The 15,837-nt window shown below is 47.9% G+C and overlaps 1 protein-coding gene across 2 annotated transcripts in view; it reads left to right on the top strand.

The window, feature by feature from the left end:
* The window catches only part of ERCC3 (ERCC excision repair 3, TFIIH core complex helicase subunit), a 2,074,468-nt gene that overhangs the window by 2,002,919 nt on the left and 55,712 nt on the right, over window positions 1-15,837 (top strand). For both annotated transcript variants that reach the window (XM_078676352.1, XM_078676351.1), the window contains exon 15: window positions 14,155-14,304. In XM_078676352.1, the coding sequence (XP_078532478.1) occupies window positions 14,155-14,304 (150 nt within the window). The remainder of the gene's footprint in view (window positions 1-14,154; window positions 14,305-15,837) is intronic.

The raw sequence follows: 15,837 nt of genomic DNA, 5'->3' as shown, positions 1-15,837 counted from the left end.
GCCCAGAGGCCCTACACCTTTGGACATGGCTGGACCACCAAGGGATTTTCCTGGTGGTGAACTACCTGGCAAGCTGAGTGACAGGGTGGACCAAACTTGGCCATCTACGCCTGGTAGATCACAAGTGGCAATTGCATCTGAACGTGATGCATGGTCTCTTCCGTAAGTGGGGAGAACCTTAGCTAGATCTCTTCCCACCGCTGAGAATACCCAAAGTCATCACTCTGGCGTGTTGGAGTTTCCAAGTCGATTCTTGCAAAGTTTTAGGAGAAGTAAGAAGACTGTCTGATCCTTTTTTTACACTGCCCCTTGTTCCATGGAAAGGTTGTTTCAGTGTTATGAGACAAGCGATTAATCAAGATTGCATATTTTTTATTTTACGGTTATATAATAGCTCCTAACATCCTACCTAAGAGAAAAACTGTCACTGATCTGCCAACTGTATAACCTAGTCTACCACCTTGCAGTATTGTCCAGCAGTTTGTTGCAACATAATGCACATCAGAACTATTAAAATTGTGTGGGGGTAGGCACTTGAATTTTATTATTGTCTTCCGCTCACAAAGTTAAAATAAAGACAGTCTTACCCTTAGTTATCTTCTCATGTTTCTCAAGTGATAGAAAACTAAAGATATTCAAACCACATTTCTGAATTGATAATTGGCCAGTCAGTTGAGTTTAATAAGACACTAGAAGGGTTACCAAAATGTCCCAGGTTATGATCTAATCCCAGTTCATGTTCCAGTGATAGAGAACATTAGATGCCAGCTCATAATGATTACGTTTTGGTTTGTGCTTTCCCTTACTATATTAAGAAGGCCATAGATGGCTCAGGTAAACAACTGGTCTGAAGTATGAATCATTCTTGACTCACGCTGGGGGGGGATCAGAGGAGCAATGGTTCACCCCCTTTGACTGAGTGAACTGCAAGCTGTCACTTGCAGACGTATCTTTCTAGTTTGGATGGGAGGCATTTTACTACTTGCCCTGGGGAGTGGGAGTTTGGGGATTTGTTTTTTGTTATTAATGGGGGAACACCTTGACTTGGACTATTTGCAGAATGAGCCACTAACTTCTAGGAAATGCATGCCAGCCGCAGAGACTGGGGCAAGGGAGGAACCGAGGTAGTATCCTTTTACGGGAACACTAACATATGGCTGACACACAGAAGTATAAATACATGACCTGGAATATCAGGGCATACACAATATCAAAGAGATATAAAGTGCTCTCCTACCTTCTCCGACGGGGGGTCCAGATAGCCTTACTACAGGAGACACACCTCATGCCAAAGGAGGGAGCAGCGTTACAGAGGCGCTGGAGAGGCCAAATCTACCACACCACGTACTCTACTTACACGAGGGGGCGTATTAATATGGATAGAGGCGGGGGTCCCATTTCAACTCGTAGACCTGAGGCCTTTATGTAGCAATTCGGGGATGGTTAGAAGGACGCAAACTGAACAAAGTGAATGTGTACGCCCCCAACGCAGAGCCGCCTGCCTTCTTTGCCCAACTGAATCATTGCTTGGCACCATATTTGACTGACACCACAATAGCAGGGGGAGACTTTAATAGCGTACATGATACACACTTGGACAGATCCCACCATCCACTGCGAGGCTCTCAGGCTGTGTGTGCCTCACAAGCATTAAGTGCGTGGTGACGACGTTGGGGATTGCTGAACTCCTGGAGAACCCTACATCTCCGGGATAGGAACTGCTCCTAATTTTCTGCAGTGCATGAGGTGCACGCGCGACTGGATGCCTTCCTATGCAAGGCAGATATACAAAGTATGATCCTCGCCACACAATACCTCACATGCACAATATCAGATCATAATCCAGAAGTGCTGACTTTGGGGTGGGCACGCCCTACACCGACGATTTCCACTTGGAGGCTCTGCCCAGATGTTCTGGAAGATCTGGTGTTCTGGGACGAGATCAGAGGCAAAATCACACTATACTTTACTAACAATGCAGGGACGTCCTCCTCGTTGCAAGCAGAGTGGGATGCCTTTAAGCTGGTGCTACGGGGTCAGTGCATAGCAAAAACCACAGAGGTCAGACGCATCTTCCTACGGGAGTTTGAAGAGGCGGATGAGATTCTCAGGGGACTAGAGTGCAGGTGACCAGACCACCTGGAGCTCCAACAGGCAGTACTGGAAGTCAAAGAGGAGGTGGCGAGACAGACTGAGGCTCAGGTGTTTTTATTACAAACAGTATCTTGAGTGAACTCCCGCAGAAAGGGACAAGTAGGGGTCCCTTCTAGCGTGGCTGGCAAACCCAATAGGTAGGGGCCCCCGCTGGTGTAAATAGAGGACGAAGAGGGCACCAGACACTCTGCACAGGCACAGATCGAGTCTTTGCTAAATATTATGCTGGGCTGTATAAGGGATCAACACATTGTGACAGAACGACGGCCCGGGAATACCTGGAGGGCCTACAGGTGAGCAGCCTGGATCCAACAGAGACGGAAAGCCTGGGAACTGATATTGAGTTACAGGAAGTGAGGGCTGCCATCAAGTGTATGGCTCGTAACAAGACCCCGGGCATAGGGGGGTTACAGGCAGAATTTACACTGCATATGTAGAGGAATTGGACCCCAGACTGGTTTTATTATATCAGGCTGCCCGTGACACGGGATACTACCAGAGAGCACCAGGGAGGCCATCATTGTCCCGGTGCTGGCATGAGTAAAACTGCTCTACGCAAGCCCCACAGCCAGATTACATACCGGGAAAACTATCTCCCTTAGACAAGCGGTGCAGAGAGGCAGGAGACCAGAGTTTCCCCCTCTCCCCACGGCTGTTCGCCCTTGCCATCGAGCCTCTGGCTTGCAGGACGAGAAGCGGGCAAGACTACAGAGGAGTGCGGCTCGGGGAAATGAGTCAATACATAGCCCTATGTGCGGATGATCTCCTCCTGTTCCTCCGGAAAAGATCTTCAGACTTGACAGGAGCACGATTGTGGTAAGTTGGCCTGATGTATGATGTCCACAGTTCTGTGGGCACCCTGTATCAGTCCAAACAATCCCTTATGGTGGTGGTTGTAAGTCAACCTTAAAGACAAGCTATCCTAGAGGTAGCATGGACTAAGCAGCCTAAAGGCTTAACTCAAGAGGACATGTGAAGCCAGCTGTTTTACCATATGCAATCCTGTAATATCAAATGAAAGGACACCACACAAGTTATATATTATAAAAATATATGTATTTATTCTCAGAATTATCCCCACTACTCTTTATGAGCAATGAAGCACAAGCGTTTAAACAATAGCACAATATAATATATACAAGTTGCACAGTTATGGATGAGACCGGTGGCCACTCAAACCATATATCAATAAAGTGGTATAACAATCACTAATCGATCAGTGGTAAGGCCTAGGGCCTTGGGAATCGCTGGGACTACACTGGACTAACAGCAGTTAGGACGGGAGTAGCCCGCGGGATTCGGGTGCAGTGCAGAAAGCAGGGAGAAGACATGTTACTTTACTGAAAACGCGGTTAATCATAACCAGAGCCCCAGCATCACAAAATGGATGCTGCTGCCACAGACACATGTCTGGCCTCCTGCTGCTGACCGAAACTTAGAAGAGGACGCCTAGACAAAGGGTTTCCTGTCACAGGGAGGTGTCACACCACCCCGGACAGGAGATAGTGGATTGTAGCAGGGAGGGTTGAAAGAAACTAGACAATGCCTGGGGCGCACAAGGTGTCCCCGGGCAGATTCCAGTCAAACCGGTTCTGGGGCCATCCTGCCCCCAGTCCTGGCGGCAAACTGGACAAAGGGAAAGGGGTGTAACCACCCCCTTCCTGGGTTCCACCCATAGGAGGGACCTAGCAGGTAATCCAGCCCCCAGATTTGGAATATAGGTGGGAGCAGTGCCAATGCACATCAGATTATCCTGACTGAAACTTATGAAACGAAACTCTGGACCCTTCGACATCCCACTCGACGTGGAAGACTGAAGAACCTCCCTTGTGGTCAAGGAGTGACCACCCTGTGCAAACAGGCACCATCCAGCACCTCGACGTTTGCTTTGTTGCAGTTCCCGCCGGAACTCGAGCGACAAAGATCAACAAGACCCAGCGTGCCTGCCTTCTAACAGCCCGATCCACAGTCCCTGCAGAGCTGAGACCCGTGGAGGCGACCTGAAGCATGGGAGCGGCCATCTTGGAGAAACTACGAAGCGCTGAACGTGCAGCATCCGAGGCTACCTTGAAGCTGTGCATTGGAGTTTGAGAAGCTCCAGCCCCGAGCAGCTTTTGCACCGAAGCTCACCCCTCCACACTCAACGAGTGCTGCGTGGGGCCCTTTTGCATTTTCCTGCTCGACGCGTTGGTCCGGTCGCTTGCCCGTTGGCTAGTGGCCCCAGTACCGACAAACCTTTGAATTTGCTTTGCTAGTCTGGTTGCTCCAGACTGGCCCTCGCTCCCCTGAAAAGGAGCACCCGAACTGACCTTCCTGGTCCGGTCAAGAAGCGATCTTCGAATCCTGCGTGGGTTGCCTTTGCCAAGGCTTGTTGACTCTGATCCGGAAGCCAACACCACCGACAGCGAGAGCCTTCGTGGGACAGCTCGTGATCCACTCCAGGACATCCTCGGTGCCCCAGAGTCCACGTGGCAGCGGAGACAAGCTTCACGACATCAACCTGATTGCGCCCGACATCGCCTGGTTCCTTCCTGGTAACTGGCTAGTGACCCAGACTCTGTCCCCTCTGCTTTCAGGTACTCTACATCTTCGATCCACCCTTGGATCACACCAGACACTTCTCTTCTGGACGCCTGCAGCATCTTCATCTCCAGGCACCATAGAACTGCGTGACGAAACCCGACACATCTTTGCACCTGTGCACCCACTTCCTGTGGGTGAGGTAACTCTTGAACGCCAGTGCTCCTGTAGTGGTTTACACCTCTAGTGTCTAAGTCTAAAGTTTTGTCCTTCTAGTCCAGTCGGAAGACTCTTAAAACTGTAACTCGATAACTTTTACGCACCATTGACTTTGCATTGATGCATGAGTGTGCTTTCTGCACTGCACCCGAATCCCGCGGGCTATTCCCGTCCTAACTGCTGTTAGTCCAGTGTAGTCCCAGCGATTCCCAAGGCCCTAGGCCTTACCACTGATCGATTAGTGATTGTTATACCACTTTATTGATATATGGTTTGAGTGGCCACCGGCCTCATCCAAAAACGTGCAACTTGTATATGTTATATTGTGCTTTTGTTTAAACGCTTGTGCTTCATTGCTCATAAAGAGTAGTGGGGATTATTCTGAGAATAAATACATATATTTTTATAATATATAACTTGTGTGGTGTCCTTTCATTTGATATTACAGGATTGCATTTGGTAAGACAGCTGGCTTCACATGTCCTCTTGAGTTAAGCCTTTAGGCTGCTTAGTCCATGCTACCACTAGGATAGCTTGTCTTTAAGGTTGACTTACAACCACCACCATAAGGGATTGTTGGGACTGATACAGGGTGCCCACAGAACTGTGGACATCATACAACAGGCCAACTTCTCACATTGGTGAGCAGCGGTACGGATTTGAGCTTGCTGTTGTTTTACCTTTGCAATCTTTTATCAAATTGAAAGATCACATTAAGTACCATAGGTACATATAAACAAAGCTTAGCATATTTAAGTTCTACTGAACTTAGTAGTTGTAGGTAGAAGGGCTTAGCACACCCTGACTACAACTCACTAACAAGGTACAGTAGGAAAACACTTAGTGTAGGTAAGTGCATCACTTACACCTCACTAGAGTCATGTCTAGCACGGGTGAAGCTATAAGCTCTCTACCTGTGGTGGTTGACCCTCCACAGGCAACCTCAGACTATAACAAATTCAGCCATAGAGACCTGAGTGCCTTGTGCACTGCCAGGAAGCTGAAAAAGGGTCACAACCCTACCATTCCTATCCTGATAACCATCCTGGAGACGGATGATCTTGAGAAACGCAGAATAGTCCCCTCAGGGTCAGGAGAAGGAGTGCATACCCCAGATAATGAGAACACCACCCCAGAAGAGGAGGAGGAAGACCCAGAGTCAGGTGATGATGTAGACAATCATCAAGGGGATAACTAGGTACCAGTGGTAAGGCTTAGCCAAGCCAACTTCGTCCTACATGGGAATGGAGAAGGGAACCACTTCTCCAGACCCAATAGCAGAATTCTCCCAGGCAATAGAAGAGAGAGAACTCCTTCCAGGGATTCTCACATTTCTAGTGCCTCAAGAGAATCTCAGAGGGGAATGACTTCTCTCCAGAGAAAAGAGCATAAGGCCAGGATGAGAGCTGTTAATCTCCAAATAGAGAGGCAAGAATTAGCCCTGGCCCAAGCTAGACTTGCTTTGGCAAGAGAACAGAAGTTAAGTGGTGAAATACCCACTGGTGGCTGCAATACCCCTAAGGATAAAGACAGGTCCTATGATCATAGAAACCTGAGTAAGATTGTGCCCCCCTACAGAGATGGGGATGATATCCACAAATGGATAACTGCTCTGGAGAGGGCCTGCATGGTACAGCAGGTCCCCCAAGAACAGTGGGCAGCAATCCTGTGGCTCTCCTTTTCTGAGAAAGGGAGAGATAAGCTCCTCACTGTTAGAGCTGAGGATGCTAAAAATTACATGGTCCTGAAGAGTGCTCTTATTGATGGGTTTGGCTTAACCACTGAACAATACAGGTTGTTGTTCAGAGACACCCAAAAAGCTCAGACTCAGGACTGGACTGATTTTGTAGATTGTGCTACTAAGGCATTGGAAGGTTGGCTACATGGCAGCAAAGTACATGACTATACAGGATTGTATAATTTGATTATGAGGGAGCAGATCCTAAGTAATTGTCAGAATCAGCTTTTACACCATCACCTGGTGGACTCAGATCTGACCTCTCCACCAGAATTGGGTAAGAGGGCAGACAAATGGGTCAGAACCAGGATTAGGCCTAAGAATCAGGGTAATGACCAAAAGAAGGATACTTCCAAGGCTCAAGAGAAGGGTGGGGATAAATCTAAAGAAAAATCTCCCACAGGGCCCCAAAACTCCAAGGATGGGGGGGTGGGTCCCAAAACACTTCCCCTGACCAGAAGAAACACTATTGCCATGCTTGTAATAAGCCTGGCCACTGGAAAACAGACAGCTGTTGTCCAAAAAATAGTAATAAAGAAAATATACCTCCACGTAGAGCTCCAACGCCCCCTGTTACTGTCAGCAGTAATCCCCCAGGTGGTGGGAGCACCCCCAAGAATTTGGGTGGCTTTACTTTTGGAACCCAGGTGGACTCTGGCCTAACCAGGTCCCCTAATACCAATACTCTTGTCTGTGAGAATGGCATGGGGTTTGCCAACTTCACTGATTGCCCAAACACTTTGAGCAAGTACAGGCAAGAACCCCTCATCAATGGTCAAAAGGTTGAGGCCTACAGAGACACAGGGGCTAGTATCACCATGGTGACTGAGAATCTAGTCCCCTCAAGGCACCTTTTACCTGGTGCCACATATCAGGTGACTAATATTGATGGAGTACAGAGAAATCATCCCATGGCAGTGGTAAATCTCAGCTGGGGAGGTGTCACTGGCCCAAAGAGAGTGGAAGTGTCATCAAACTTGCCTGTAGATTGTCTACTTGGGAATGATTTAGAAATCTCAGCCTGGGCTGAGGTGGAACAAGAAACCATTTCTAAAATGCTAAATCTCCATGGAAAGGTTAGTGGGGCTGTGATTGCCACAGCCCCAAACCAAGATGTCCTTCCTGAAAAGGTTGGTAGGACTGTGCAAAACTCAGCCCCATTTTCAGCAAAATCCCTTCCTGAAAATGGTAGCAGAGCTGTTATGGTAACAGCCCATACCCAAACTGAGTCCCTTCCTGAAAAGGTTGGTGGGGCTGTGATGGCCACAGCCCAAACTCAAACTGATTCATGTGTTGTGAAGCCTGAAACTATGGATCACTCCACAGAAACAGAGAGCATTGAGGAGGAAGAGAAATCTCCCTCTCCCCAGACATTAGGAAAGGATCAGCCTCCTCAGGGAACTGATCTTACCCCTTGTGAAGGAACTGCCCCAGAGGTGGTCAGGCCTAGCCTGGCAGAGCCCCTGATGTCAGTGGACCCTTCCAAGGTGGGACCCAGTCTGGAGCAGGTAACCTGCCCCTCTCGACCCTGCCTCAGTCAACCCAGGGCTGCAGAGGTCAAGGAGGTCAGTGAGCCCCAAAGGGCCCCCTGTCAAATAAAACACCCCCATCAGCAGATATGGGGCACCAAAGCTAGCAGCCCTGGCCAGGTGAAAAAGTTAAAAAATCCTGAGGGATCCCCCGTACTACTAGTTAGGGACCTCCCACAGATGGACACTGTTGGGCACAGCCAAACCTGGGACCCCAAGGCCCCAAACCTGACCTGTCCCTCCAGTAAGCCAACCAAAGGGACCCAGCCTCCAGCTGTAGGCAGCCAGAGGTTGACCCTGAGAGCACAGTGCAACTCAGTCAAAGAAAGAAAGGCACACATGGTGGAAGATGATTGGAGGAAGCTGAGCCCTACATTAGTGAGCCTCACTTCAGTACTCCATCTCAACACCAGCCTTTTACTTTGCCAAAACACACCACAGGTAGTAATTCCCCATGGTGGAGACCCTCTGATACCCCTAGGGTGAGGGATTACTTGGTGGACCATGACACAGGGGGTAACCATGCCAGTGCAGGTTCCTCCTTATATGGCCACTCAGGTAATATAGGCTTACCTGGCCAAGGATAGCCTTATCTCCTTTCGTTTGGGGGGGGGGGGGGTGTTATGTAGGAGGATGGATATCTGGCTATGGTTACCCCAGTTTTTTTGCCTTGTGTTTAGCTGGTTTTCGACTTAGTTGGCCTGGGATCCTGCTAATCGGGCCCCAGGCTATCTGCTCTCTCTTTAAATGGACTCCATGTACTATAGGTACATCACCAATTTGGTACTGGACACCTTGTCAGCCCCTGTACCATGCACTATAGGTGCTCAGGGCATAGGTGCATCCAAGGTCTACCAGGGGCTGCAGCATATCTTTTGCCACCCCTGGCTGGTACTTAAATCGACACAACTGGCTGTTCACACAGCTGGGGCAAGGTGGTGTACTCACCCCTTGCTTAGATATAGTATACCTATGTCTAAACCTATATCTGGACACATATACACCTATAAGTCACTCCTATGGCAGGCCTTTACAATCCTGGAGTCAGAGTGCTTGGTTTTATGCGAGATGGTGCTCTAGCATGAGCTGAGCCTGTCTGCAGTGGTCGTAACCATTTCCGTACTGCTGTTCCAGTGATACTGCCATACCATATACTCTTAAGTGCATTATAACCCTCACGGTTATTGCTAACTTTGGTTTGGCTTTATCAAAACATGTCGTGTTTGGTGTCATACACTTTGGAATACTACCCCCTCGCCAGTTCTGGCGACGGGGGTAGCATTCCACCCTTCTAGAGGGAGAAGACATGTTACTTTACTGAAAACGCCGTTAATCCTAACCAGAGCCCCAGCATCTCAAAATGGATGCTGCTTCCACAGACACATGTCTGGCCTCCTGCTGCTGACCGAAACTTGGCAGAGGACTCCTGGACAAAGGGTTTCCTGCCACAGGGAGGTGTCACACCACCCCAGACAGGAGATAGTGGATTGTAGCAGGGAGGGTTGAAAGAAACTAGACACTGCCTGGGACGCACAAGGTGTCCCCGGGCAGATTCCAGTCAAACCGGTTCTGGGGCCATCCTTCCCCAGTCCTGGCTGCAAACTGGACAAAGGGAAAGGGGTGTAACCACCCCCTTCCTGGGTGCCATCCATAGGAGGGACCTAGCAGGTAATCCAGCCCCCAGATTTGGAATATAGGTGGGAGCAGTGCCAATGCACATCAGATTATCCTGACTGAAACTTATGAAACGAAACTCTGGACCCTTCGACATCCTACTCGACGTAGAAGACTGAAGAATCTCCCTTGTGGTCAAGGAGTGACCACCCTGTGCAAACAGGCACCATCCAGCATCTCGACGTTTACTTTGTTGCAGTTCCCGCCGGAACTCGAACGACAGAGATCGACAAGACCCAGCGTGCCTGCCTTCTAACAGCCCGATCCACAGTCCCTGCAGAGCTGAGACCCGTGGAGGCGACCTGAAGCGTGGGAGCGGCCATCTTGGAGAAACTACGAAGCGCTGACCGTGCAGCATCCAAGGCTCCCTCGAAGCTGTGCATTGGAGTTTGAGAAGCCCCAGCCCGAGCAGCTTTTGCACCGAAGCTCACCCCTCCACACTCAACGAGTGCTGCGTGGGGCCCTTTTGCATTTTCCTGCTCGACGCGTTGGTCCGGTCGCTTGCCCATTGGCTAGTGGCCCCAGTACCGACGAACCTGTGAATTTGCTCTGCTAGTCTGGTTGCTCCAGACTGCCCCTCGCTCCCCTAAAAAGGAGCACCCGATCTGACCTTCCTGGTCCGGTCAAGAAGCGATCTTTGAATCCTGCGTGGGTTGCCTTTGCCAAGGCTTGTTGACTCCGATCCGGAAGCCGACAGCGAGAGCCTTCGTGTGACAGCTCGTGATCCACTCCAGGACATCCTCGGTGCCCCAGAGTCCACGTGGCAGCGGAGAAAAGCTTCACGACTTCAACCTGATTGCGCCCGACATCGCCTGGTTCCTTCCTGGTCACTGGCTGGTGACCCAGACTCTGTCCCCTCTGCTTTCAGGTACTCTACATCTTCGATCCACCCTTGGATCACACCAGACACTTCTCTTCTGGACGCCTGCAGCATCTTCATCTCCAGGCACCATAGAACTGCGTAACGAAACCCGACACATCTTTGAACCTGTGCACCCGCTTCCTGTGGTTGAGGTAACTCTTGAACGCCAGTGCTCCTGTAGTGTTTTACACCTCTGGTGTCTAAGTCTAAAGTTTTGTCCTTCTAGTCCAATCGGAAGACTCTTAAAACTGTAACTCGATAACTTTTACGCACCATTGACTTTGCATTGTTGCATGCGTGTGCTTTCTGCATTGCACCCGAATCCCGCGGGCTACTCCCGTCCTAACTGCTGTTAGTCCAGTGTAGTCCCAGCGATTCCCAAGGCCCTAGGCCTTACCACTGATCGATTAGTGATTGTTATACCACTTTATTGATATATGGTTTGAGTGGCCACCGGTCTCATCCATAACTGTGCAACTTTTATATGTTATACTGTGCTATTGTTTAAACGTTTGTGCTTCATTGCTCAAAAAGAGTAGTGGGGATTATTCTGAGAATAAATACATATATTTTTATAATATATAACTTGTGTGGTGTCCTTTCATTTGATATTACAGGATTGCATTTGGTAAAACAGCTGGCTTCACATGTCCTCTTGAGTTAAGCCTTTAGGCTGCTTAGTCCATGCTATCACTAGGATAGCTTGTCTTTAAGGTTGACTTACAACCACCGCCATAAGGGATTGTTTGGACTGATACAGGGTGCCCACAGAACTGTGGACATCATACATCAGGCCAACTTCTCACAGGGTAGTATTCCAAAGTGTATGACACCAAACACGACATGTTTTGATAAAGCCAAACCAAAGTTAGCAATAACCGTGAGGGTTATAATGCACTTAAGAGTATATGGTATGGCAGTATCACTGGAACAGCAGTACGGAAATGGTTCCGACCACTGCAGACAGGCTCAGCTCATGCTGGAGCACCATCTCACATAAAACCAAGCACTCTGCCTCCAGGATTGTAAAGGCCTGCCATAGGAGTGACTTATAGGCGTATATATGTCCAGAGATAGGTTTAGACATAGGTATACTATATCTAAGCAAGGGGTGAGTACACCACCTTGCCCCAGCTGTGTAAACAGCCAGTTGTGTCGATTTAAGTACCAGCCAGGGGTGGCAAAATATATGCTGCAGCCCCTGGTAGACCTTGGATGCACCTATGCCCTGAGCACCTATAGTGCATGGTACAGGGGCTGACAAGGTGTCCAGTACCAAATTGGTGATGTACCTATAGTACATGGAGTCCATTTAAGGAGAGAGCAGATAACCTCGGGCCCTGATTAGCAGGATCCCAGGCCAACTAAGTCGAAAACCAGCTAAACACAAGGCAAAAAATCTGGGGTAACCATAGTCAGGTATCCACCTTCCTACAACGATCCACGTTGGTTCAGTTTGGTAGACGATCCGGTCTTAAGGTCAACTGGTAGAAATCAAAACTGTTTCCCATGACGCCAAACAGACCATTGCCACCTGACCTAGGGGACCTACAATGGGAGCCTAACTGCCTGACATACTTGGGAGTAAAAGTATACCACAGCTGCTCTCAGTTGCTGGATGAATAGCTGTCCTAAAGATGGTGGCACTTCTGCGACTGCTGTACCTTTTCAGAACTCTTCCGGTGTGGATACCGCAGGCAACATTCAGGGACCTTGACGCAATGATTGTATCCTTCATCTGGGGGACAGGGCTCAGGAGGGTAGCACTGACCACATTGCAGCGCCCCACGACTGAGGGAGATGTAGCAGTCCCGGACTTTAAAGGATACTACATAGCAGGTCAACTGTACTAGATGATCCAGTGGCTGGTAGCTGTGTGGAACCGGGATAGAGAGCAATACCCCTTCGCGCCGACTACCCCACTGCCTGTGAAAATAGTAATGAGAGTACAGATTAACTCATCTGGAGACACAGCCGAAACTAGGGTGGTGACCCGTTGCTGGGCTTGGTACCTGAGGCTTGTAGGTGCTAGAATACCCTATTCTCAGGACCTACCTATAACTCTGCTTCACCTCCTCCCACAAGGAAAACACTGGGCGGGGCTGGAGGTTTGGGAAGAGCCAGGTCTGAAAGTGATGGGGACCTCTACCGGGACTCTGAACTGCTCCCTTTTGAAGAGTTCCGGACTGATTATGACTTGCCCGGAAGCCAGTTCTTAAAACATAGAGCTCTAACGCTGAGGATTAGGAAACACTGGGGCACGGGCAACATAGAACCCTGAGTGCTTGGGGGATGCCAGTATGATAGTCTCGGCGGGAACTATGAAAACAGTTTCCTGCCTTTACAAGGCGATCAAACAGGACATACAAAAAACATTATAACGCTTACGAGTTCAATGGGAGGAGGACCTGGGGAGACAGATCCCGGAGACAGACTGGGATACGATAGTTGGGTGAACCCCGAAGGTTCAAACTAATAAACTACAATGTGTCTCGAATAGGAGGATATTTTGGAGTAGAATCAGCAGTATGCCACAGGTGCGGGAAGAGAGATGCCTTGCACACATTTTGGGAGGCTGTATGACGCACAATAGGAGACGCTTGCAACTGAAGGGAGGGGGAGGCATTTATTAGTGTTAAGGTTAGAGCACAACAGAGAGTATGTACCCAATTGTATATGCAGAACGATAACGTTGATGATACTGAATGTATGTTATGAATATCTGAAGACCAAATAAAATCTGGTTTAAAAAAAGAAAATGAAGCATTCTTGGCTCATTGCAGCACACATGTTCAAATTTCTTGTGTGAGTTCCTTCTGCAACCTCATCTGCGGAATTCTGCAAGGATCCTTCCTGAGCCCGAACCTCTTCAGTGCATACATGATCCCTCTAACCAGCATCATCCCCTCTCACAATATTATTCTCCTATCTGAACGCCGATCATATGCCAGTCTTTCTCTCCCTCATGGACAAGATGCCTACTAACTGTCTGAAGTTCAATGCCTGCATGACTGATGTAGCCAACTGGATGAAGACCCACTATCTAAAGCTGAACACTAACAAGACCCAAATTGTGATCTTTGGGAAGAGCACATCACAGTGGGTCTTCACCTAGTGGCCAATGGAGCTAGGACTGAAAAACACCCACGGCAAGAATTTAGGGATCATCATGGACAGCAAACTAATCATGACCGCGCAAGTCCATGCCGTCACCACCATACACTGAAGAAGCTGAGAAGAATTTTCAAATGGCTCCCAATCAGCAACCCGAAAACCGTCGCGCACACCCTGGTCAAAAGCAAGCTGTATTTTAGAAACACCCTCTGTGCCGGGTTCTGCAAAAAACTCACCAGAAGGCTGCAGACAATTCAGAACAAATTACAAAGTTTCTAGTATATTCAGAAGTGGTACCCTTTTTCCTGCAAATAAATTCTCTGTCATTTGTTTCATTCTCTTAGGTAATTACAAAACTTGCGGGGATGGAGGAGCAAGAGCTTGCATACTCAACTAAAGAGGATCAGCAGCAACTTCTCCAGAAGGTTCTGGCAGCTTCTGACCTTGATGCCGAGGAGGAGGTTGTAGCAGGAGAATATGGCTCTAAGGCTCAGGTAGACAAAAATAAATATGTTTACCCTCTTTATACCTGTATACTTGCAGTGATACTTTACTCTCTTTTTTGTGTCTACACATTTTGTCTTTAATAGCAGCAGCCAATGATGGACACATGTTAAGTCCTGTTAGACTTTCTTTGTGATCTGTACACGCGCTACAATAGTGTGTTTAGAAACTATATTGTTCGTTTTATGATTGGGCAGCGTTTCACAGCTGACCTGTATTTCAAGGCATTTTCTGCTTCTTCACCAAAAATGGAAATCGATTTTCTAAAATAATTGCTTTTTAGGTCTGGATATACCTCCCTCTAGACAACAGACTTTTAGTTTAATGTCAATGCTGGTGGCACTAGACCCAATGCAGCAAAATTACCTCGAACAGTGGCTTTATTCCTATGTAACCATTACCAGAGTACTGTACCCTTCCAGCCCGAAGGAATGTTGTGGATAACAAGTACACTACATTGTTCTGAAGAGATTCGGAACAGAGGCAGACAACCATTGTAGGTTTCCACAGGAAAATAAAAGGTGTAATTCTCTGTTTCACCATTCCTTATACTGAAGGCAGAATGCTATGTTATCTGCAAGAGTGTAAGCCGTTTTCCCTTAAAGCCAAGTACAGCTAGTGTCTGTCTTCAGGAGGTGTATTATGTAGAAACTTTTAGAGTCTTTTTAAGGCTAGAGGCCAGAGAGAAAATGGACAGCTGTGTAAGTGTAATTCAATTATAACACTTACTTGAGTTTTGCAGCTTGCTTAAAAGTTGGTATTTTATGTGCAGGATTCTTTTATTAAGTTATTGTAGCCATTACTCTGTGAACCATGCATTTTTCTATTGTGATCCATAAGGGCCTTAATATACTTTTACCATCCTTATATGATTATCCCCTTTGGCAACTGGGTACCTAAAAAATTGTCTTCTCTGCTTCTTAACCCCTTCGCTGCTAGGCCTTTTCCCCCTCCTGTGCTAAGGCTTTTTTTGGTGTTTTGGGGTAGTGCGCGCTTAGGCCCTTGTAACTTTTTGACCACATAAGGGATCCGCGCCAAATTTGCGTCCTTTTCTTCCAACATCATGGGGATTCTAAAGGCGCCCAGGGTTTGTGGATTCCCTTGGAGGGGTCCCAGAAATTAACCAAAATATAGTGTTTTTTTTGTTTTTTTCAGAAAAATGGGAAAAACGGGCTGCAAATGAAAGCCTCTGGCTTTTTCCCTGAAAATGGTATCAAAAAAGGGTTTGTGGGGCTGAATTCTCCATTTTCTCAGCTTTTAGGGAATGACAGTGTTTTGTCAGAGAACCGAAATTTTTCACTCAGTTTTGGCATTTTTCTGGGACATAGCCTATTTTTGCTATTTTTAGAGCTTTCCACCTCCTTCCAGTTAATGGTAGAAATGAGTTTGAAAGCAATAATGGATCATGGAAAGCTTTACATTTTCGAAAAATAGACAAAATTCTGAATTCAGAAAGGGGTCATTTGTCTAAATCCATGAAGGTTTCGTTATAGAAACTAACAGTTAGATATTGGAATATTTGA

Source organism: Lissotriton helveticus, chromosome 2_1 (genome assembly GCF_964261635.1).
Source record: "Lissotriton helveticus chromosome 2_1, aLisHel1.1, whole genome shotgun sequence".
Lineage (NCBI taxonomy): Eukaryota > Metazoa > Chordata > Amphibia > Caudata > Salamandridae > Lissotriton > Lissotriton helveticus.
The sequence above is the reverse complement of the archived record's forward strand: the minus strand, read 5'-3'. Positions and strand labels throughout refer to the sequence as shown.